The 24,254-nt window shown below is 42.2% G+C and overlaps 1 protein-coding gene across 2 annotated transcripts in view; it reads right to left on the bottom strand.

The window, feature by feature from the left end:
- Positions 1-2,512: 2,512 nt before the first annotated feature.
- CTTNBP2 (cortactin binding protein 2) overlaps positions 2,513-24,254 on the bottom strand; it is a 104,663-nt gene continuing 82,921 nt past the window's right edge. The window contains exons 15-23 of one of the 2 annotated variants that reach the window (XM_035127367.3): positions 24,058-24,210; positions 23,340-23,527; positions 18,159-18,337; positions 16,708-16,913; positions 15,482-15,667; positions 15,099-15,159; positions 13,624-13,756; positions 11,761-11,865; positions 2,513-4,534 (exon numbers count right to left, since the gene is read on the bottom strand). In XM_035127367.3, coding sequence (XP_034983258.3) covers positions 4,268-4,534; positions 11,761-11,865; positions 13,624-13,756; positions 15,099-15,159; positions 15,482-15,667; positions 16,708-16,913; positions 18,159-18,337; positions 23,340-23,527; positions 24,058-24,210 — 1,478 coding nt within the window. In that variant the 3' untranslated portion in view covers positions 2,513-4,267. Of the gene's footprint in view, positions 4,535-11,043; positions 11,160-11,760; positions 11,866-13,623; positions 13,757-15,098; positions 15,160-15,481; positions 15,668-16,707; positions 16,914-18,158; positions 18,338-23,339; positions 23,528-24,057; positions 24,211-24,254 lie in introns of those variants that run through there. The other variant, XM_088676500.1, reaches the window with a different exon arrangement.

The raw sequence follows: 24,254 nt of genomic DNA, 5'->3' as shown, positions 1-24,254 counted from the left end.
TTAGGCTGCACAAAATTCAGTTTCATTCAGTAGCCTCTCTAAAAATAAGCTGCTTCCCACTTGACAAAGCAGATAAGTCTGTGCAACTCAAATTAATTGCATACGTTCACTGAAACTCTGAATAAATTGCAACGATACATGTCTATTTGTAAAGTTTCCAAGAATAGAAAACAGGAAAGAAGACACCTGAAGCAATTTTTATTTTTATTTTTGCGCATTTTGAAAGGGGGAAAAAGAGCATTCAGAGGGTCAGTTGGCTTATGAGGCGATGGAGTTACCAAAAAGTGCTGCTATTGATTCTGGTGGTGTTTGATGACTCCAAAATTCTGGGATTTTTTTTCCAGAAGGGAGGAGGAAATTAGCACCCTCATTTCAATAAACAGCTTCCTACAATACAACCACTGGATCATCAACAGCTGGGTTGGGTATATGCAGCTGTGCTTGGATGAATCCCGCATGAAAACTTGGCAAAGTTTTCCCTAGAAACTGATTTTTACTCCAAACATTTCCCATACAACCCTAGCTACTGAGCAAGTTGTGTAACCTAGAAGCGAGAGAAGGCAGGGGAGTCAAAGCAAAGTCAGGATCTTATTTAAAGAAAGGAGCATTTTAATGAATCAAATGTAAGATTAGACAAATGGCACCCGAAAGGGGATGGGTGGGAATCAATAATACGATTGACTTAATAGTGTGAAGGTCCTCATGAAGACATTTGGTGAAAATTTGCGTTGTTGTGACTCATATTTGAAACAAACACACACACACGTGTGTGTGTGTGTGTGTAATTTTAGAAAACAAGGATATCATTTGGTACAGAACTATCAGGGAAAATAAATGTCTAATAATTACATTATGCTGCTCTCAGGTATTTGGATTTCTAAAGCTTGGAAGTTTCCCTACAAGTGTGTGTTTCAGGACTTGAAGCAGCTGCAGATTCTGCTCTCACAGTTAGTGCCTTTAAATGTATTGTTTGGAACAACCCTTGGTTGCTGGCTATCACAGCCAAACCACATGGGTACCAGAGCTTATTGGAATTAAAATGTGCATTCAAAACCTGGCAATGCACATAGGGTCAGTCTACACTGTAGATTGGAGACCATGTCAGTGTCGTGTTTAGTTGCTTATGAATAGAATACTGAGGAGCAATTCTTAGCTGGAAAGTACTGCTAACCGGCAGGAATTTAATGGGCACATGCTCTTCCGTCAATAGCACTGCTGAGGACAAGATAACAACATGCAAAAACTGCCTTTATTCTGTCCAATAACTGAAACAAATAGAATTGCAGAGTTGGAAGGCACCCTGACGTGCTTCTCTTGAGCACTGCTGGTTAGCATTCAGCCTTGCACACACACAAAAGCAGCTCATTTACTCCAGAGTCTGAAGTTTGTGTATGTTGAATTTTTATTGGGATGAGGACTTAAGGTTGAGACTTTGGTCATGTGGCCAGCATGACAAAGCCACTTCTGGCGAACCAGAGCAGCACACAGAAACGCTGTTTACCTTCCCACCGGAGTGGTACCTATTTATCTACTTGCACTTTGACATGCTTTTGAACTGCTAGGTTGGCAGGAGCTGGGACCGAGCAACGGGAGCTCACCCCGTTGCAGGGATTCGAACCGCCGACCTTCTGATCAGCAAGCCCTAGGCTCAGCCAAAATTATTTGTTAAGATTGCATATTTACAGTGGATCTTAGGGCAGATGTATAGAGCATTCTCTTAGAAAGTCACCTAATGAGCTGCAGCCCTGTGTGCACTTAATCAGGGTGGACTCCCATTGAATTCAATGGGACTGATATCTGACCAAGAAAATCATAGGGCTGGATTCCATGACTATGTTTTCTGGGAAATATTCAATAATGTAATGTTCAACATTTAAAAAAACAACAACAAAATTTTAAGAACTTCAAGGCTGCAATGCTACATACACACTAACTTGAGAGTGAGTTCTACTGCAGATTTGTGAAGTAGACTTGCAAAAAATAAAAATAAAAAGATTGCGCAGTTAGTGGCCCAATAATTCCTTAAAATCCACACAGTTAATGATCAGGGCTGGGTTAAGTTGCCAGCAACTTTTGAATCCTATTCCCAACTCAGTGTTGAGTTGAACAAAATACTAATGTTTGCAAAAATAAATCATACACGTTTTCTCCCAATTCTAATATTTGTCTTGTGCCAAGATTTTAGTACAACTAGTTACAGAATTGAAGAGACAAGTGAGAAGTGGGGGAAACCAAGAACAAGAGGCCTTGTTATGGGGAGGCAATGGGAGCATAGATATAGTCTGTGGGAAATAGAAAGGGAATTCCATTGGGGATGTTGGCTAAGACCCAGGTCTTGGTTATCTTAAAGATGTGATGTAAAGCATGGAAGCAGTAGTAGGTAGAAAACGAAGTTTCAGGTTCCTGTTTTTGCAGCACATGCACACAGATAATGCACATAAAACTACACACACACACACACACACACACACACACACACACACACGACAGAAACAAACATATTTGCAGAAACTGCAGTACAAAAGGGTTTTATTGGCATGAAATTGACAGATGAAATTCCAGGAGAACATTTAACATAACCGCTGACTTTATTTTTTTACAAACTCTCTTGCAGAGATGTTGGATTGCACATCTTCATAGCACTGTCAAAGCAAGTGCCTAGCAATTCACCAGCTGGCTATACTGTATAGCCTTTTTTCTTAAGTAATCTGTACCGATTCATTTACTGAAAGTGTCATGTCAAGACAGGGTCTTGGAACTGTGCCCAGTGTGAATACTGAAAGGGCACAGTCTTCTGCAAGTGAAAAGGATGTAGGATGGAAGAATAGCAGTTAAAACATTGTTTTAGACAGGATACACAAATGGGTCACATCGCCCAATTTATTGCTGTTCCGTTTTCTCCTGATGACTACTGCGTGCTAATCAAGTGCTGTCCTTTTTAAGAAAAATGATCTTTGAATGTAAAATGCCCTAAATTTCTAGCAGGTGTCAAAAATGAGAAAAGTGTGTGTGTGTGTGGGGGGGGGGTTATAGCATAGCATATATAATAATAATTTACGTAATTAAATGCTTTCTTTTTTCGTGATAAAAAGCAGCATGAGACAAATGACAACAGATTGCTTATTACGGTGGCTTTGGAGTTCTTGTTTTGAACAGAAAAAACAAAGTCTGCACAAATCATCAGTCATAGAGGAGCTGGAATGCAAAATAGAAGCGACAAAGGAGTTTGAGACAAGAAATAAACCAAACTACCCAATAATATGGGCAATTGAAATATTTAATGCAGTTTACAACTGAAAGTAACTGGGGAGTATTCCCAATTCTTCCCATTATTGCCACATTCCATTCACTTTTCAGAAAGTGAACATTATTATTATTTTTGCCTTGAAAACACAGGTATATTGTTAGCTTTAAGCCAGTACTGTACAGAATTGTGCAACCCAATGTATGAAATATAACACAGGAAACTTCAGTATATATAACTATATATAAAGGTTATCATCCATATCCAATGATCCTGTTTTACAGGCAGTAGGGATGTTACACACAGGATAGCATCCCTGTAGGATCCCGGTATACACAGGAAATGAAAGCAGATCCACTGCTTAGTTTTTCACATAGGATCCTGTCGCATGGGAATCCCACTGCATACTAGCAGAGTGGACCTCCAGGAGAGTCTCTGATTGAAAGTGACGAGTAGACAGCTAACGCCACACTGACTTTGCTATACAGATAGTAGGTCAATCCTTCTAAATTGGCTACCTGCATCTTAATGCAATGGAGAACACATCTCTCCACCAAACTCTGTGTGTGTGTGTGTGTGTGTGTGTGTGTGTGTGTGTGTGTGTGTGTGTATCTATCTATCTATCTATCTATCTATATATATATATATATATATATATATAGTGTGTGTGTGTGTGTGTGTGTGTGTGTGTGTGTGTGTGTGTGTGTGCCTATGCATGTATTATTTACACTCTTTTTACTGATACCCCTGAATAGAATTAAACAATAAAACATTTTCAGATTAGAAAAAATCATCTGTGAAGCTCTCTCACTTTCTAAAGTTCAATTCAATATAATCTAATTTTTTTTTCATTATAAACAGCTTATTTACACAGAAATTAAACTGTGGTCCCATAGATACAACCGAGAAAACATATTTAAAAATTATTTACACTCGTAAATAAATTTGCTCTCCAAAGGTAACTAAGATTACGTAAAGGCCGAAGGGGGGGGGATGGGGGAAATGAATGGCAGACCGGTATATTTATTCGCATTTCTCAAGTTGTATTTTTTTGTGCATGTTCCAAATTTCTTCTTTCAAGTCATTGACTGCCTCTATTTGCCTTGTATTGCTGCTGCTGCTGCTGCTTCGTTTGGTGTTCTGAGAAGACTGGCTGACTTTATTTCTGGGCACAGGAAGAAAAGATTTCACTCTGGAAACACCACTCTTGAAAGATTCAGTTTTTGATTTCGTGTTGCTGCATTGCACAGTTTGACCGCTGCTGAGAGGACACACCTCAGAATTCCCATCCTGCCGACAGAACAGCATTATATATCATGAATGATTTCACTCCTGACCGAAGCAAAAAGAAGAAAGAAGCAAAACTTGTCTAGGATCAAGAACTCTGAGCTTACACCAAGCTTCTGTTGCCAGCAGTTACAGATACACTGAGTGGGTGAACGCATTGTGCTGACTATCGTAGCAGCTCTGCTTTATGGTATGCAAGCCATGTCTTCGGATTCTAGCACCTTCCTCTGGTATTGTGCATTTTTACTTCGAAGTGAAGCCCTGTGTGCTCCATGGGGCTGACTTCCTAACAGGTACAGTCGTACCTTGGAAGTCGAATGGAATCCATTCCGGAAGTCCGTTCGACTTCCAAAACGGTTTGGAAACCAAGATGCTGCTTCCGATTGGCAGCAGGAAGCTCCTGCAGCCAATCGGGAGCTGCGGCGGACGTTCAGGTTCCAAAGAACGTTCGCAAACCGGAACAATCACTTCCGGGTTAGCGGCGTTCGGCACCCAAAACGTTTGACTTGCAAGTTGTTCGAGATCCAAGGTACGACTGTATGTTCAGAATTTAAGAGGAGCCCTCCTGATCGGTCCATTTAGTCCACCATACTGTTTCCCCCATAAACCTCTCCTGTTGCTGCTCCATAGCAGCGGCATACTGGCTCTGAACCAGAGGTTTCATCTAGCCATCAGAGGGAGAAAGGAGGGCCTTCCTCAGTTTAACATGCCCGGGTTACATCCATATGAGGCTAGTGCAGGCTTCCTCAACCTCAGCCCTCCAGACGTTTTGAGACTACAATTCCCACCATGGCTGACCACTGGTCCTGCTAGCTAGGGCTCATGGGAGTTGTAGGCCAAAAACATCTGGAGGGCCAAGGTGGAGGAAGCCTGGGCTAGTGTGACATACTCAACATGGGCCTGGCATAAGAAACAGTTTGGAAACATCAACTGCCGCAGCTACCATTTTTTAGAATGTGTAACACCTATACTTTACCAGTTGCGTTGTTACCATTTGTTCCTGGGCTTAATTCGAAGTGCTAGTCTTGGTCTAAATGGTTTGGGACCACAGCATTTCAAGGACAGGGTCAGTCCAAGACCACCTGAGATGAACCACAGAATGCTCCCCCCTCCCCCGCTGCTGTGATGTGAAACAGGGAACAGGGAAGCTTTAAGGTGTGAGACAAGTTGGGCTACTTATTATGCACACAGAGTTACAGCTCCCTGAGTAAGAAATGGCACCACTTTTACAGGGCTACTTGAGTTTATTTAGCTAGTCGGAATAATCATTTGCTCCGGTGTTGATTTTGCACAGCCAAAAGTGTGTCAAAACTCCACGAAATTGTGCTCGATTTGTAAATAAAATTGACAATGAAATATTTCTCCTTCACGATGAATCGCTATGCACACAAAACTCAATCCACCTCCTTTGTTCCCCCACCTCCCCTTCTCAAAATATATACCAGGCCCTACCACATTATGTATGAAAACATCCCAGAAATTTTCACCGTCCAACTGTTGAGAAAGCAAACGTTTTGCATATTAAATAGTTTCCTGTGTAGAGGCTTATACTAGATTATTTTCCTCAGGCCTCAAAACTACATGCCTTTTAAGACTAAATAGATTCTATTCCCAACACCAGATCTGGACGTTTTTTCTGTTTCTACAATACCCCTGTTTCTATTTTTAGATGCATGTCTTGTCTTCTCCTATTTTCTACTCCCCCCCTTCCCCCACTGCATCTTACGATTCCAGAAACTACACTGAGCAGCAAGAAGGAAAGAGCCTCAGGCATATCTGGGTACAGCCACCTGCTTTCTGCAAGCCTGATGGGTTCTAATCTGGATAACATAAAACCCACTGATAAATGCATGACCTCTGCAGAGGAGACTGAAACCCTCCAAATACTGCAGAGATTTCTATGCACACTTCTGGACAAAGTAAAATCTATATTCCACCCCCCCCCCCCAAACAAAAGGGGAAAACCAGTGCTAAAGGTATGGATACAGGGAAGGAAGGGCACAGCATCTCACCCTTGGAAGGGACCCTAAAGATCATCTAGTCCAACCCCCTGCAATGCAGGAATATGTAGCTGTCCCATATGGGGATCGAACCTGCAACCTTGGCATGATCAGCACTACGCTCTGACCAACTATTCTTTTCACTTCAGTACTACCTTTTATCTAAATCAGCAAAAATCTCTACTGCAGTAGTTCTATATTTGTCACAAACCATATAATAATGAGACTATTTAACAAATGTAAGTTGGACGGCTGGTCTGTGCCTACTACACGGTTGTTTCTTATAACCAGCATCTGCTGGCAACTATACCACAAAGATGGAACTGATCAAGCCACTGCGTTCATTTGATGCCGTTTTTCACTCATGAATTCATCAAAATATACTTGCCACTTGAAATGAGCCCCCTCCCTCAAACTGAGTTTCATAGGAAAGAAATAAAAAATGTTGTCTTTTTCTGACTTAGTCAAGGTGCGTGGGGCTATATATACAGCAAGCTTCAACTTTCCAAGCGTTGTGGAGGCACCTAATTGTTTTATATACTGTATATTCCTGCGTATAAGACTACTTTTTAACCCAGGAAAATCTTCTCAAAAGTCGGGGGTCGTCTTATACGCCGGATCGTATTTCTTATACGGCGAGTATATCCCAAACTCTATATTTTAACTGGAAAAGTTGGGGGTCGTCTTATATATGCCCAGTCGTCTTATACGCCGGAATATATATACAGTATTTTCCCCATAAGTGGCTGAGTGAATCAGTTGTTGTTGTTGTTTAGTCATTTAGTCGTGTCCTACTCTTCGTGACCCCATGGACCATAGCACGCCAGGCACTCCTGTCTTCCACTGCCTCCCGCAGTTTGGTCAAACTCATGTTCGGAGCTTCGAGAACACTGTCCAACCATCTCGTCGTCTGTCGTCCGCTTCTCCTAGTGCCCTCAATCTTTCCCAACATCAGGGTCTTTTCCAAGGATTCTTCTCTTCTCATGAGGTGGCCAAAGTATTGGAGCCTCAGCTTCACGATCTGTCCTTCCAGTGAGCACTCAGGGCTGATTTCCTTCAGAATGGATAGGTTTGATCTTCTTGCAGTCCATGGGACTCTCAAGAGTCTCCTCCAGCACCATAATTCAAAAGCATCAATTCTTCGGCGATCAGCCTTCTTTATGGTCCAGCTCTCACTTCCATACATCAATACTGGGAAAACCATAGCTTTAACTATACGGACCTTTGTAGGCAAGGTGATGCAAGCTTTTTAAGATGCTGTCTAGGTTTGTCATTGCTTTTCTCCCAAGAAGCAGGCGTCTTTTAATTTCATGACTGCTGTCACCAATATAGGGTCCAATAAAACTTATGTCGACCTAAGGTAAAGGTAAAGGGACCCCTGACCATTAGGTCCAGTCGTGACCGACTGGGGTTGCGCGCTCATCTCGCATTATTGGCCGAGGGAGCTGGTGTATAGCTTCCAGGTCATGTGTCCAGCATGACAAAGCCGCTTCTGGCAAACCAGAGCAGCACATGGAAACGCCGTTTACCTTCCTGCTGTAGTGGTTCCTATTTATCTACTTGCATTTTTGACGTGCTTTCGAACTGCTAGGTTGGCAGGAGCTGGGACCAAGCAACGGGAGCTCACCCCATCACAGGGATTCGAACCGCCGACCTTCTGATCAGCAAGCCCTAGGCTCAGTGGTTTAACCCACAGCGCCACCTGGCATATATATGCACAGACCTGAGTATTATAATTATTTTTAAACTGAATTGCAAACATTGTTTTGAACACACATATTAGAGCTAGTTGGAAGGGCCTTTGGAGATCATACACCCCATGCTCTTGCTTAGTACAGGATCTGCAGAGCAGATGCAGCTACAGCTTTGTGGACAGATCATAATGTTGGAAGGAACTGTGAGGGACATCTAGTCCACCCCCCAATGCAGGAATCTTTTGCCCAATGTGGGGCCTGAAGTCATGACCCTGAGGTGAAGAGTCTCATGCTCTGCTGTCATTCGGTCTGCTTAAATATCTACCCCCCCTCTCCAGGTAGCTGCTACTTTCCTACTGGGAGAAAGCATAGAGGCTGCTGTACAAACTCATCACAAGTGATGCTCCCACAGAGGCCTCCATCTTTGTATACATTCTGAGATGCTTTGCAGACCTTCTTCCCTCTTTCCTATTTCACATGTTAAGAAGGCAACAGCCTCTTATAACTCAGAGGAAGGGGGAGTAATCCTTTTTAAGCAACTGAATATTTCCAATGGTCACTTCCAAGCAACCCTCCCCCCCCCCCCGGTACCATTTTAGTCAGCCACTACCTCTGTGTTTTTGAGTTTCCATGGTAACGGCAACCATCTGGAGGGTTCGTGGTCTCTGGGCCTGCTCATGAATGGCTGAAGCCAAATACTCTCTCATCCTAGTGCTGGCTAGTCTGAGTTTCTCAATTATTTTTCCTCAGAGCGGGCTGTGTTTTGTGTGGGTGTCACAAATCTTTTCTTCTTCTTCTTTTTTATAAAAAGAAAAAAAAATCTTCTAGGGCATGGGGCTCATTTCAAATGCCAGCAAAAGTACTTTGTTCTGATTATTATACACTGAAAGGCAAGTCACGAATCGGTATGGGATCGCAACACACAAACAAGTACACACAACCCCCAGGACTAAAGGTACACAGCAATAGGGGTGAAGAACACCACATTTGTCGAGGGAGGTTTCACTCGCGTTAATAGCTCAGCAATTCACTCAGCCCACCCACTCCCTATGCCCCTGTTCATATCCTACTGAAAATGTGGCAATGGGGGGGGGAGTCAAAAATATTTATACAGTGCTGTGTTGTGCTCTTCCAATTTTTCTGTCTCCACGAGTATTCCAGTTTGCCCCCCTCTCCCTGTGTGTGTGCTGTTCTGGGTTTTTTTTTAATGACCCCCTACACCAGGCAATTTGGGGGTGCATGGGGCGATGTAGAGATGGATTTAAGCCCCACGGTCAAATGGAAGTCCTGGCAAGGGGCTTCTGCTGATGAGGCTGTAAGGTGAAGGCCCACGCCCGCCCCCCCAATAACATGCAAGTTCAGTCATACCTTGGTTTTTGGAACAGCTTAGTTCCCAAACGTTTTGGTTCCTGAACGCCACAAACCCAGAAGTGACTATTGCGGTTTGCAAACTATTTTTGGAAGCCCTTCCGACAGGGCTTCTGCGGCTTCCGATTTGCTGCAGGAGCTTCCTGTAGCCAATCAGAAGCCGTGCTTTGGTTTCTAAACGTTTTGGAAGTTGAACGGATTTCCGGAACGGATTCCGTTCAACTTCCAAGGTACAGCTGTACAAGAATAGATTTTTAAAACTCAGTCATATGACCACTTCCACTGTAATCTGATATGGCATAGTCCAGACACAGTGGCCCCCCGGGCCCCTCAGCATGAACCAGGCCTCTGCTCTTATGGCATTCCCCTTTTGTTATAAGTAAGAGTAATAATTTTCTTATTTATACTCTGCTCGCCTGGCTGGGTACCTTTTTTTAAATTCTGCCACTAAATGGTAGCCCTTTGTACTACCCCTTTACTGTGGGGAAATCTTCCATTAGACCGAATGAGCTATTTTTCCCATAAGAATTCCTGTTCAGAAACAACAGGCACACACTGTCTGTATTTTCAGGAAGAGATGGAAGACATTTTTGTTTAAACGTGCTTTTCCAGCTGAATGAAAAGGTTATATAAACCTATCTTTTGTCGGGATTTCGTACGGCAAGCTGTGTTACGGTATGTTTGCGAATCGCCTTGAGACTCGTGTGAAATAAGATTCATAAATTAGGAGAATAGAACAACTAAATATGCTTTTTCAATGCCCTCAGCCTGGGTGCCAGATGTTTAAGAAACTTTTGCCCCTCATCCATGTTACTGAGCATCAATAGGCTGGGCAGCCACAAAGATTTTCAAATTGTGTAGCAGGGGAGTAAGCAACAATCTTTTGGGGTTTTTCCACTGTGTGTCTTTGATAGCTTAACACTTCTGTTTGTGTACTGTAGGAGAACAACACAGTATGAACCTGTACACAGACGAAAGCCCAACTGACTTCAACAGTTCTTACTTCTAAATAAGTAGACATGGGATTGCAACCTAAAATGCTTAACTGAAGACAGCAAGTCCGACTGGGGAAAGGATCTATTCTCGCTGGGTCCTTTGGGAGACACATCCCATTCACAGGGCTCAATTTTTCTCCTTACTTCAGAGGATGTTTATATGAATAAAGCAAGAGACTTTGAAATTCTGTGCACACTGGAAGTTCTTTATAAATGATAAATAGCCACAGTAAAAAGTTGTATAATTCTATCAAGCTGCACAGCAGAGAGAGAGAGAGAGAGAGAGAGAGAGAGAGAGAGAGAGAGAGAGAGAGAGAGAAGTGAAGCAAGGCTTTTGCCTCCGTTGAGATGCCAGCTGCCTTTGGTTCTCCCTAGCAGCAGCCATTTCATTAGGCTTCTGGGACGATTTTCATCCCACATAATCATTATAATTACTGTCTGAGCTTGCCGTTCTCCTCCTCCTCCTCCCTCCCCATGCCTTTTTCCTCGTGTGTGGTGTTTTTAGATTATCACCTGAAGGCAAGGGCTACCTTCTCTCTGATCTTGTAAGCTGCTCTGGGAGCCTTTTTGGCTAAAGAACAGGTTAAAATGCTTTAAATAAATGCATAATCATGTATTCACTATTTCTGTAAAAAACAAACAAACAATCAGGAAGCTCAGCAAAAATAAAACTCTGATGCAAATGCAAAAGCAAAAATAAAAATTCCGCCCAATAGAGTTGTCAAACACAACACATCTTCTGATTTTTGTTTTAAAAAATCTAAAATATTTTAATTCCTTCCAGTAGCACCTTAGAGACCAACTAAGTTTGCTATTGGTATGAGCTTTCACTTCTTCAGATACACTAAAATATTTTAACATCTTTCCATGGCAACCAGTGGTCTAGCCTGATATCTGCTTCACACACACACTCTCTCTCTCTCTCCCCACCTTTGTGCTCATATTTCATGCACATCAGTCTCTTCTCTTGCCTATCTTGTGCCTGTCTCTGTCATTCTCTGCCTTCTCTCATGGCGAAACGTCACTTCCACAAGGACAACACAATATAAAGAGCCTTGGCAATCATGCAGTGATTGTGCTCAGTATGCCCTGAATCTAACAAACAACTCTAGGCTTAGGTTATGGACATACAAAGACATCCTTATGCCACGTTACCACAACTCGTCACAAACCTGCTGTGATGCTGACGTTTTGGCCTTAATGACGTTTGCTGAAAATACAGGATCCTTCTGAGAAGTATTAATCATCACCACCAGCTCATCCTTTGAATCTACTATCTGTATAAGGTTTGGTGAGGAAGGAGGGATGGAAAAAGTCAAGTGTTAGAAGTCAAAACAGGGATGTGCCTACACCCCTCATTAAGTCTATGAAGCATACCACACTAGCTTCCCATGATCAATAGACTGATAGTGATAACAGAGATAAGATTATTAAGTCAGAGGGAAATCTCACATGCACTGAGGTCCAGCGCCGAGGGCCTTCTGGTGGTTCCCTCACTGTGAGAAGTGAGGTTACAGGGAACCAGACAGAGGGCCTTCTCGGTAGTGGCACCCGCCCTGTGGAACGCCCTCCCAGCAGATGCCAAGGCAATAAGCAACTATTTTACCTTTCAAAAGACAACTGAAGGTGGCCCTGTTTAGGGAAGTTTTTAATGTATGATGCTGTATTGTTTTTAATATTCGGTTGGAAGCTGCCCAGAGTGGCTGGGGAAACCCAGTCAGATGGGCAGGGTATAAATAATAAATTATTATTATTATAATATACAAAAACTATCGTCTGTGAATTTACTAATGGATAATGCAACTAAAAAACTGATTATTATTTTTAAAATAATGCTCCATGTAGCATTGTTAAGCTACTTTGGTAACCCTCTTAAACCTTGGTAATATACTCTGTAAACATATTATAAAGGTTTTCAGAGTTGAAAAGAGGGTTGCCAAGCTGCAGTCTATACACTGTGATTAGATACAACTTATGCAGCACCATTATACATCCAATAATGTCTACAGGACACCAACTGGACATTACTGGAGGCAGCGAGGGAACTTTCCATATGATGATGGAACTTCTACATAGTGAGTTACTACTCCACTATGAAATAGCGGTCTATAAATATTTGTACAAATAAATGAGGGCATGCACCAAAAACTTCGTGGAAAACGCGAGTTTCAAGGAGAGAGTTAATGGAAGAGAGAGGCAAGAACGTGTAGGCATTTTCGGAAACATTTTTCAGACATAAGGGACAGTGCGAGAAAGGGAAAGTGCAGGAAATGTTCGGACAGGTGATGGAACTGAACACCAGCAGGAATATTGGGATGTAAAGGATGCCAGGATAGGAGGATGCAAAGCCACAGGGAACTTTGAAAGTACAGATGAGGATTTTGTGATGGATCCCAGGCTGAAAGACAGTGTAGGAATTAAGGACAGCTGTCAGGTGGTCTGAGCAATAAAATAGATGACTTGTTTGGTGGCAGAGCATTGGTATAGGGTGGGTGTAGGAAGAGGGGAGAGAAGGTTGCAGCTTTCAGAATGGGAGATGACAAGACCACAAATCAGAATATTTGCCGACAAAGCAGAAAAGAAAGGCTGTATTTTTACAATGTTAAAACAGGTGAAAATGAAGCGACTTGGTGGCAGTGTGGAAGAGATGTGTCTATCCAATGAGGTACATGGTGATATTCTCAATGGATACAGAGATGCAATCCTCTAATACAGAGTATATGAGGAAAGGAAACAGGAATGAGTTTGAGAAGGCGATGGAAGATATAAGCAGCAATGTCAGAGAAGTACTTAAGAACTGAGAAGGGATCTTGGTCTGGGATAGGGAGACAAAATTGGGTACCAGCACATAGGCAATATGAAAACCATGGGATCTGATGAAATAACCTACGATTGGGAACAACAATAAATCACTGAGACAGATTCTGATTTCCTGAGAATGGGAGAAAATTGTGACATGTTGGAATGAAGCATGGATGGAACCAGAGGAAATGGACAGGCTGATTACATTTTGAAGAGATGTCGACTGCAGTTACCTTGCTTATGTCGGATTCTGATTTGCTTAAACATATGCTCTGAAGCTCCTGCACAAGGTCTACTTCATCATCAGAACCAACCGATAGCCTCTGCTCCAGGTTTAACGCACTTAGTGGGTCATCTTCTAGACGTCTAGGAAAACAAAACAAAAGCCAATTTAATTTATCCTACAAGTTCATTTAAAAAAATCATTCTTGACACTGTTGCCTAGGAAAGGTGAGATTTTAAAATTGAGAGTTTAGGGTCTACTCAAAATATATCTGGGTTGAATATTAATTCTATGAGTGTTTTAATTAACCTTCTCTGCTACACGGGCATTTCCTTACTAATCTACAAGGGAGAAATGGCCCTTTCTAGTATATTGTGCAAGCGAGTTCACATATGCAACATTAAACGATGGCAACCATTAAACACTGCAGACAGACCTTTCATATCATCAAACATAAATGCAAGCACAATATTTTTTTAACAGAGGCATTTCAAACATTTACATGGGAGTGAGTCACAATCTGTTGAAACAACAGATAATGTATATATGTAAAGTGTTCTCCCAAAGCTGCAAATCCTCTGGAGAAGTAAAACTAAACTTGACTTGAGTCTCATTCAGTTAATCTGTGCCTTTGACCATTTGCTCAACAGTATACAGAATGGACAACATAATTTTTAGAAACTATCACACTGGCTTAAGGACTGCCATCCTGCAAACTAAAACAGATTGGAATTCATTCCTGTGAACTATTCAAAAGCAAGTGGGTAGGTTGTTCTGTTTTGTATAAGCCAGGAAAGTGAAAGTTATAGAAAGTTCCTGAAGACCAGGCATGTATCCAATAGCACTCACATGTACATTGCCAGGACCAGCTCGAGACATTTTGACACCTGAGGCACCTCCCTCCCATTCAGGAAAAATGGGGTGATGGATGATCAGGAACATCAGGAAGGAGGGGTGGGGTGGGGTGGGGGAGAAAGATCAACATTGGGATCTGCTGCCCTGGTGGATCCTTGCCACCTGAAGCAGTTGCCTCACCTTGCTCTCAACCACTTTTATCTTTTTAACAAAACATGTTGAGGCTATGACAACTGGCAGCAAAGGACCTGCAGTTCTTCAGCATCACTTGAGCTTCCCAACCTTTGTGCTATTTGGCAGGTTGTGAATTGGCAGCTTTGTGTTTGCAAGCTGCACGTGGTTTGATATTTTGGCCACGGCATCCAGCCAGAGTAATTTAAGGTGAATATTATTGTCTACATATTCTCCCGTTTCCTATGTAGTCAGGGGAGGGGAGGGGAGGGCAATGATGCTCACCTCATCGCACGACAGGCTTACTGACCCCAGGGCAAACAATTATCTAAAATTTCCTAGAAAACGGACCGGGACAAAGCCACAGAAGAATGTACAGTACTAGGCTATTACGGAATTCGGTTATTTAATTTTATCATTGCCTAATAATTTTCCAGTCTCCCTCCGAAAGCAACTTACTTTTTTGTTAGAGAAGCCATTTTCTTCCCATTTTCCTGCAATATGTTCTTTGACTTGACACCTACACAAGACGAAGGATGAGAAGCATTGACACACACACACATACAGTTGGTGGAAGTAATCCATCACGCACCAATCCTGTATCTGTTTTAGCAGGGATAAAGAGAAGTTGCACTTCAGCAGTGGTGAGTGCATATCATTGGTAAACAACAACAACAACAACAACAACAACAACAACAACAACAACAACTCAGAAATGAAAGAGCCTTGACTGAACGGTTAAAGGACAGAACATTCACATTAAACAGAATTTCCCGACCCATCTCTGCAGTTCCTATGAGGTCTATTATCCCCAGGGCATTTCATTCCCAATTAGCCATTACCTTCTGCATTCTCCTCTTTCCTACTCCAGGACTGGGCCGACAAGTGGCCTGATTTCTTACGAGGACTGGTGCTCACTTTCCTCCAAGCAATGCTGTCTCCTCTTTTCTTGGGGCAATTCTTGTAGTTTGACACCATAGAGAAGGGAAAGTTTCCTCCTTTGAAATCAGCAATGTACCGATCCAGCTCTGAAACGTTGAGAACAAAATAAGCCATGGTGATAATTCAAGACCTGAAATATTATAATGTGATGCCAAATGCCTTTGTCTAAAAGAGCATCAGCTGAGCTTTTTTTTAAAAAAAACCACCATGGTTTTATGGAACTGGAAGATTTCCTGTGTTTGCAAGGATGAATAAAGAGGTCAAACAATGAAATATTATAGGTTTTTGAGACTTAATTGCTTGGCTTTGTGGGCTTAGCAGCAAGCACTAGATCTGTTACAATCGTGGGCTACCTAATTGCTCAACCAGAAATAAATCATGGGCCCCAATGTAAAAATGAGCTACCTTTGGTTTCACAAAGAAACACACAAGCAAAGGACATAGGAAGCACTAGGGACAGAAACTATGTGTGTGATGATTGCATGAGAGAGAAAAGAGAAGAGATGAATGCAAAAATAGAGATTCAGGCCCTCGTAGCCAGAAAGGAGAGAGCTGCAGTGCCTGAACCAATAAAGAGAGCTATGAGCAATATACTTGAACACTTGGCCACAACAAAAATAAGAAAAAATAGAGAATTTATCTACATCTGTGAAGTCAGACTGCTTGCAAAATAAAAATATGTAGTGCTCAAACTCCATGGGAAAGACCCATGCAATTGACCACACCTATGTGGTTGTAGCACATAATAATAATAATAATAATAATAATAATAATAATAATAATAATAATAATCTTCATCTGTATTTCTCAGGACAGTTCACAACGTAACAGTGCTGAGAGATGAACTCATGGAGAAATGTCTCCCTCAACTCTAGTTTAACATTACGTGGTCAGTGATCTTCATAGTTTTGTGGTCAATAATGAATTTTCCTCAGATCAGACAGGCAAGCAACAGCAGTTTTCTTTTGATTTGCTCAAGATATTCTGATCACTCCAAAACACGTTTCTTGAAACCATGCCTGAGATGCGGTAGTTAGTGAGTGCTATCAATGTCTTCTAGGGTTGTTGGGTTATAGCCTTCAGTTTCCTTCCTGGACCAGCAATCAAACCATTTACTATTTCCCACCTGCTCGGGGAAGAGGACATCCATGCAGAACAGCTTTATTTAAGAGGATGCTGAGCGCAGCTTTCACCACAGCCTGTTGCCCTTGGCTTGGACTTTTCTTGACTGCCATCTGTCCCAGTGTGGATGGTCTTTTCAGAGAAGCTCTGGAGAGAATTGCTTCTTGAACTCGGGGAGCAATGACAGCGTTCCATAACTTGGACATCCACCTTTGAGCACAGAGGGAAAAGAAATAGCACATTGTAGCTACAGGTGTTTTTTTTCATCCTTGCATGAGAAGCTGTTGAAATTCCCTCTTCTGGTATGGGGCAATAGCTTAGAGGCAGAGTGCATGCTTTGAGTTCAGAAGATCCTATATTCAGTCCCTTGCATGTTGGTAAAAAAAAAAAATCAGGTGATATAAAATATCTCTTTCTGAGAGAACAGAGAGCTCCTACAAATCCTGAGAAAGACACCTGGACAGCAAACCATTGCTGTCTTGTACAGTAGTACACTGGTTGTCAAACTTAATCCATTCTGGGAGTCCGTTCGACTCCCAAAACAGTTTGAAAACCAAGGCGCAGCTTCCGATTGGCTGCAGGAGCTTCCTGCACTCAATTGGATGCCACGGAAGCCGTGTCGGATGTCTGGCTTCCGAAAAACGTTTGCATTCACTTCCGGGTTTGCGGCGTTCGGGAGCCAAAACATCAGAGTACCAAGACATTCGAGAACCAAGGTACAATTGTACTTGGGCTGTACAAGCACTTCCAAGAGCTTGAACCTCCCTTTCTATGTGACAAGTGTGTCATGCAATCATAATCAAAGACATAAAATGTAATTTTAGCCCCTGGATTTAATAGTCTAATGGAGGCCCAGTGTCCATTACTGCAGTTGTGAAGCACACAATTACTTTTCCCCACTACTGCCATTGCATGCTTTGCAACTCGTAATACATTCCTGATATGTTAGATCAAAAAACTAACTAACCAAAGAGTTTGCCAGCTCTAATAAAAAAAGAGAAAATACCCCTGAGCATATGAGGAACTCACTTAAATCCTAGCACCATCATGATTGTCGGAATGAAATAAAAAGTAAAAGAATAATAAATTCAGCATCTGTAACCAAGTAAATGTCTACACAGTGGTGCTGCAATTAATTATTATTATTTTTTAAAAAAGAAAAAAGTTATGCTGCTGTGTTGTACATGATTGTAATTAAGCAGTATATCAGGGCTAGCCAACTTTTATGAAGCAGCAGGTACATTTTGAATTTTGAGGAAAGAGCTGTGGGTGCCAGTCGCAAAATGGCTGCCAAGAAGGCATGGTGTAACACAAAATTAGAGAGAGTACAGCCATGGGAGAAAGATTGGGAAACTCTATAAATTTGAATTAGTGGTGCTAGAATAGATTACAGTGATATCCTGGAGAAGGAAGTATTTTAAGTCACATTAATGAAGATTAAACGACAAGACTTACTTCACTGTTGTGTGGCTGTGACCAGGCACCACCGGACAAGACAGGAAATGCTTCGGTCCAACAAGCGCTTCAGGTGCGCCAAGCCGTGATAAACACGAATTGAGTTGGTGCCAGACTGCGAGAATCCAATCTATGATCTTGCACACTGGATCACATGGAGGAGGCATTTTTCCTTTGAACTGGAGAGAGAACAGATTGGTTTCAGACCTCTTTGAAGAAAGAAAGCAACTTCACAATGCAACACGCTGTACGTAAGCAGTAGGTTTCATTAAAACGGACACCTGCATGCTCATTCCCTGATAACCGCAGCATCAAGCAGTCACTGCTCGTGTGAGAAACCCACCATGGATCAAGCACCACAAAGACACCTGTCCTTCTCACTTCTCATCACCATAAACACAAGTGCTTTTCGATGCAGCTTTCGTGACGGAAAGTCACTGGGGTTGAATGACCAAGCAATAAGATATCAAATGGTGTACAGGCATGTGTGAATTATTTCCGAACTTGGAAAGATGAAAACATTTGAGTTCTTTTGAAACAACACAAGCAGTGGCATGAAACTCCAAAGCACACCTAAATTTAAACCATTTTAAGAAGATGCAAAGTCAGTAGCATGCTCCAGCTTCAAATATGAACCAAAATTTTAATATTTGAAACTATGGAGGGTTTTATTTCGCCCTTCCAGTGGTGGTAACGTCAACTGATTTCTTGAGCAAGCCCTATAATAATGGACAAGGGTTGTACATTTTAATGGGGCTTTTTTTTAAAAGGAGATCATCCCAATAGATGAATAAAGCCTAATTCTATATGAAGCATTCACACTTAAGTCCCAGTAGAAGCATTACAGAGATATTGGCTATGCAGTCTGCCTTCAACTGGCATATCACCACCACCTCAAGAGGGAACAAGGCATAACATTACATATAGCAAGAAACAATGGTGTTGCCAGCAGTGTGCAGATGCTCTTGCTTAAGCTATCTCGCCAGGACAAGCTTGGGGAATATGACTGCTGCACATCTAATGTTACAAAGGAACAAATGAAGCCTTTGGGACTGTAACTTTCCTCCCAATTAACATTTAATGCTACCTGGGCACAAGTTCCGACCATCACATTGGTGGTGAAAAGTCTCGATCTGGGAAGGCGAAAATGCATCAGTCCCGTCAGCAGTGCTTTAAGTCTATTCATCATTTCAATTTCCCACAATGCCATTGCGGTGGCATGGCTAAGTGGCCCTAGATGCAGACACTGGGCACTACTTCGCAACCAAAATAAGCCCATTAGGGTCTACTGATGGAGAACTCACTCACTGGATCATCACCTTGTCATGGTGAGGGGGCTTGCACGTTCCTATGACCCTTGTGAGCAAAGCCGTCAGGAGTCTCGTACTCCCAGGAAGGTCACCCAAGGCAGTAAGGTCAAAGGGGAGGAGCTAGACAAAGGATGATCCAAAAAGTCCTCAATGGCAGAACAGGTGGATGATAACAAGCGGTATGTTACAACGGCTGTGAAGGCGGATGAAGGCTGCAGCAGATAAGAATCTACCGGTCGTTGTGATACTCATGCCATCGGAATAGACCCTTACTGCGAAGACTGTGCGTTGGTTAGCGTGCACTGATCTACACACAAAAAACAAATTCACACACAGGCGTCTTCCAAAACCACTGTTAAAACCGTGTTTATGGAAGACAATCTTACTCGGCTACAAGTGATCACCAAAGAAGACCGATGGAGAGGTCTCCACTTTCAACCTGGAGCCAACTCCTGCTAACTAGGCCCTACTATTTGCATGATTGGTGTCAAGTGTCTGAAAAGCGGGCACTCAGCACTGCCAACCCCAGTCCCACAAATGCTAATCAATGCAGGTTGCCAATGGAGAGTCAAGCTTTGGTACCATGTACCTTCTGCAGACGGACAAGATAATGATTAGTTATTAAGAGGAAACCCCAGTCCATGAATCAATTAACTTGCACCCAAAGTTGGACTTGTCCCAAGGTGAAAGCATACTGGGATATGATTTATAATGAACTTAAGAAAGTGTTTCAGAACACTTTTCATAAGAAACCAGAAGCTTTCCTGCTAGGAATTCTAGGAGAAGAGATTCCCAAGAAAGACTATGCTCTATTTTTATATGCTACAATAGCAGCATGGATTCTTTAAGCCCAGAAATGGAATCATCAAGAAATTCCAACAGTAGAAGAATGGCAAAATAAGATGATTGAATATGTAGAACTGGCAAAACTGTCTGGGAAAATCCGAGACCAGCGAGACCCACGTAAATTTATTACGTATTCGAAAGAACATTGTAAACATTTAACAACACTAACAGGACTGATTTAAAGGTTTGCTAGTCAAAAGTAGAAGCTTATTTTCAATTAATAGGAATATCAAAGCAAAAAAGAAAGGTAGATAGGAGGAATGAGAAATGCAGATGAAATTATGATTGGAAGCTAGAAAGTCAGTTTGGAGGGATGGGGAGAAATCGACGACTCGAGAGAGTCAAAATATAGGTGATGATAAAAAATGTAAAAATTGTATGGTGTTTTTTGAAAATGCAAATGCAAATAAATATTATTATATTAAAAAACCTTGCACCCAGAGTTTTGTTCTTCAGTGTAAATAATCTTGCACCTCTCACAAAAAAGAGGGCTCTCTTGTTTTATAACAACTGTATAAAGAAAGGGGCAAGTTCTAAGGCTCCAGCACAGCGGAGGCCTGCTGCTATCAATGACTTCAAATTTCAAATTATTCCTTCAGTTCTCATTGTGCTGGTTTGCTCATTTGCTGAAGCTATTTTGGAGCATTTATGTCCTTGCTTCCATTTTGCTCGTTTTCAATTAAAAAGCACTTGGAGACAACGGAGAGCACTCCAGGCATTTAACAAAGATAGAGGCAGAGATCGGGAAATGACAGAAGAACTATACACAAGTATTCAGTTAAGGGATAATGCCTTGCTTTGAGGCAAGAGCTAAAAAGGAAATCCTTTCAGAAGAAATAACTCATGTTCTTCCTAATCTCATTAGAAGCAGAGCTTTCTGGTGTGCAGTCAGACCAGCTGTGGAAAGATACTGTTGTATGTGTGCTTTTTTTACAGTGCTGCTTTCATAGTCCTGTTGTGGACATTTAATTGAAATTAATTTAAAAAGGGAATATCACGATGAGGGTTGAGTATATATTAGCATAAAATGCCTAAACTAAGGTAACCCTAATTCACCACCCTGCATGCATCATTGGCTAATTTTGCATAATGAAGACTGCAATCCTATACATACTTATCTGGGAGCAAATCCCATTGAACTCAGCGAGACTTGCTTCTGCATAGACATATAGGATTCCACTATATATCATAGCTGCCAAGTCTCCCGTATTCCCCGGGAAACCCCCGTTTTTCCAGCCGTTTCCCGCTGACAGCCCGGATTTTTTTAAAAAACCCGTAAATCCCCTGGATTCTTATTGGCCCAGGGAGGCTCCTTCTGCACATGTCTGGAGTCTCTGGACATGCACAGAAGCGATTTCTGGCGCTGTGGCCATTTTGGAAATGGGCAGAGCATGCGTAGAAGAAACTTCCGGTGCTGCTCAAATAAAAATCCAAGCCGAAGAAGAATTATAACTTTGCAATGTTTATCTTAAATTGAGTCCTGGATGCTTGTACAGTCATACCTTGGATCCCAAATGCCCTGGAACTCGGACATTTTGGCTCCTGAACACTGCAAACCAGGAAGTGACTGTTCCGGTTTGCAAACATTCTTTTGGAACCCAAATGTCCAGCGGGGCTTCCTGCAGCCAATCAGAAACCGCAATATGGTTTTCGGACATTTTGGGAGTTGAACGGATTTCCAGAATGGATTCCGTTCAGCTTCCGAGGTACGACTGTATTTTTGAGAGTGGAAATACAAAATTTCAGTGACATCACTAACTACTGTGCAACTATAGCTCTATAGACTATAGTATACCTTACACAAACATTTTAATGATGTATGTGGTGTGCCTTAAATGTGGAAAGACACAACAAACCCAACATATCTAAATATGAAAGCAGCAATGTATACGGTAGCTAGCTTTCATCTACAATGGGCTCACATCCTTGAGGTTTCAATCTCTTAATCCATGTTGACTTCTGGGTCTCCAAATAACTGTGCAGCAAAGAACTGTCTCTCAGGTGCTGCCTGCGGAAGGAGTCACACCTGCTAAATTTCTCTCTGCCACAAATTCTCAAGATCATCTCTCTGTTACTGCAGGCTCAAGAAAATCACTTAAAGCTGGTTCCTGATAAACATACCAGTTCCACTAAGCAGCAATGATTTATGGCTTCGTTTCAAAGGGAGTAGGATGATAAACCATCCATTGCTAACTAGACGCCGTGGTTTGAAGCTCTCCATGCTGCCAGGAGACCCACAATCAGCAACCCCCCCCCCAAAAAAACCCAAGAAAAATCCAGCCAACTGCACTGCAGCAGTGTTGAGTTGTTGCCTGGTGATAAGCTCTCATCTTCAGGTTTGTCAGAGACACGTAAGGGATGGAAACCACTTCAGGTCGGTTTTTAAAAGCAGTGACACCTCTACTGAGGTCTTAAACGGTAGCAGTTAACAGCACACAGAAAATGCCTCCTTGACACACATTGGTGATGTAATTGACTGCCAATAAGCCAAGACCACTCAAAAGCAATTCTGCAATTTGATTTAAAAAAGGCTTGTGCATGTAAGTTGCTGGTTTGTTGCTGGTACGTAGGAATGATGATGAAATTCCATCCATGTATTTAAAAATATATACAGTCAAACCTCGGCTCCCGAATGGCTCTGTTTTCGAACGTTTCAGCTCCCAAAGGCTGAAAACCCGGAAGTAAATGCTCCGGTTTTCTAATGTTTTTTGGAAGCCGAACATCCGACGTGGCTTCCGCTTGAGTGCAGGAAGCTCTTGCAACCAATTGGAAGCTGCGCCTTGGTTGTCAAACGTTTCGGAAGCCAAACGGACTCCCAGAACGGATTACATTCGACAACTGAGGTTTAACTGTATCTCAATTCATAAACTAAATCGCAGAAGCTTATTGAGCTGATCAATGGCTCACATCTTTGTCCTCCACCATGGAAGAGCTTTAGTTCTCTTATTAATATATTTGGTTCTAGTAACGCCAGGCACCTTTTGTAATGGACAGTGACCTGAAACTCAAGCAGGCCTGCTCCTACCTTGCTTAAAACCTTCCTTCTTAAGAACCTTCGCAGGAGGCCATGAATCGGTTCTCCGTCCCATCTTAGCTGAACCCAGAGGAAATGTTGCTGAACCATCAGGTCAGAGCCTTGAAGCCGAGATTTTGCGATGGTCCCCATAAGAAAACAATTCTCGTGGAAATAATAAGCTTCAGATGTGCCATTGGCTAAAAGAAAAAAAAACAATCAAAAGAGAAGAAAAACTCAAAATAAAACATCCAGATGATAGAGCTAATAAAAAAACCAGGATCAAAATGCAAGCTCATTGAAATGGATTACATATCACTGTGGCCGGGTTCGTATGCCAAACCAAGGGCACTGTCATTCTGCACTTAGCTAAGCCATGCGTTGGCTGAGTGTGCCATCGGCAATGTTTAGCTCTCCTGGAGACTCAAACCATAGCCTGTGGTTTGTCTCAAGAGAGCTAATCCATGATTCTGGGTTCGGGTGCCCTGCTAAGGCTATGGCTGAGCTCAGTGCAATGCCGCTCTAGAGAGACCAGGGGGGAGTCAGGTGCAGGCTGGCATGTTTGTGTGTTTGTGCTAAGCCTGTGTCAAGCAGTGGAAATTGGAGTTCTTGGGGAAATCCATTTATCGTTTAAGCCTGTGTCAAGGGCAACTTCCAAAGAAAACTTTGCTCTTTAAAAGTGTGTTTTCCATAACAGTGAACCCAAGAGAAACAACAAGAATTTCTGTACCTTTCTTTATAGTGTAGGGGTTCTCAGAGCCACGGTTTTCAAGAGGTTGAAGAAACTCCCCCAGTAATTCCAACAATGTCGCTTTTTCCAAATTCTCTAAAATTACAATGGTTCTGCTGTTTACAGAAGGCTGTTTCACGGGGATCAGGCAACCTGTGGATACAAAGAGCTTATTGTGGCTGCCCTCTCTCTATTTA

The sequence above is a fragment of the Zootoca vivipara genome, chromosome 9 (assembly GCF_965207765.1).
Source record: "Zootoca vivipara chromosome 9, rZooViv2.hap1.1, whole genome shotgun sequence".
NCBI classification, from domain to species: domain Eukaryota; kingdom Metazoa; phylum Chordata; class Lepidosauria; order Squamata; family Lacertidae; genus Zootoca; species Zootoca vivipara.
Note: the sequence above shows the minus strand (reverse complement) of the source record. Positions and strands in the feature narration are given on the sequence as shown.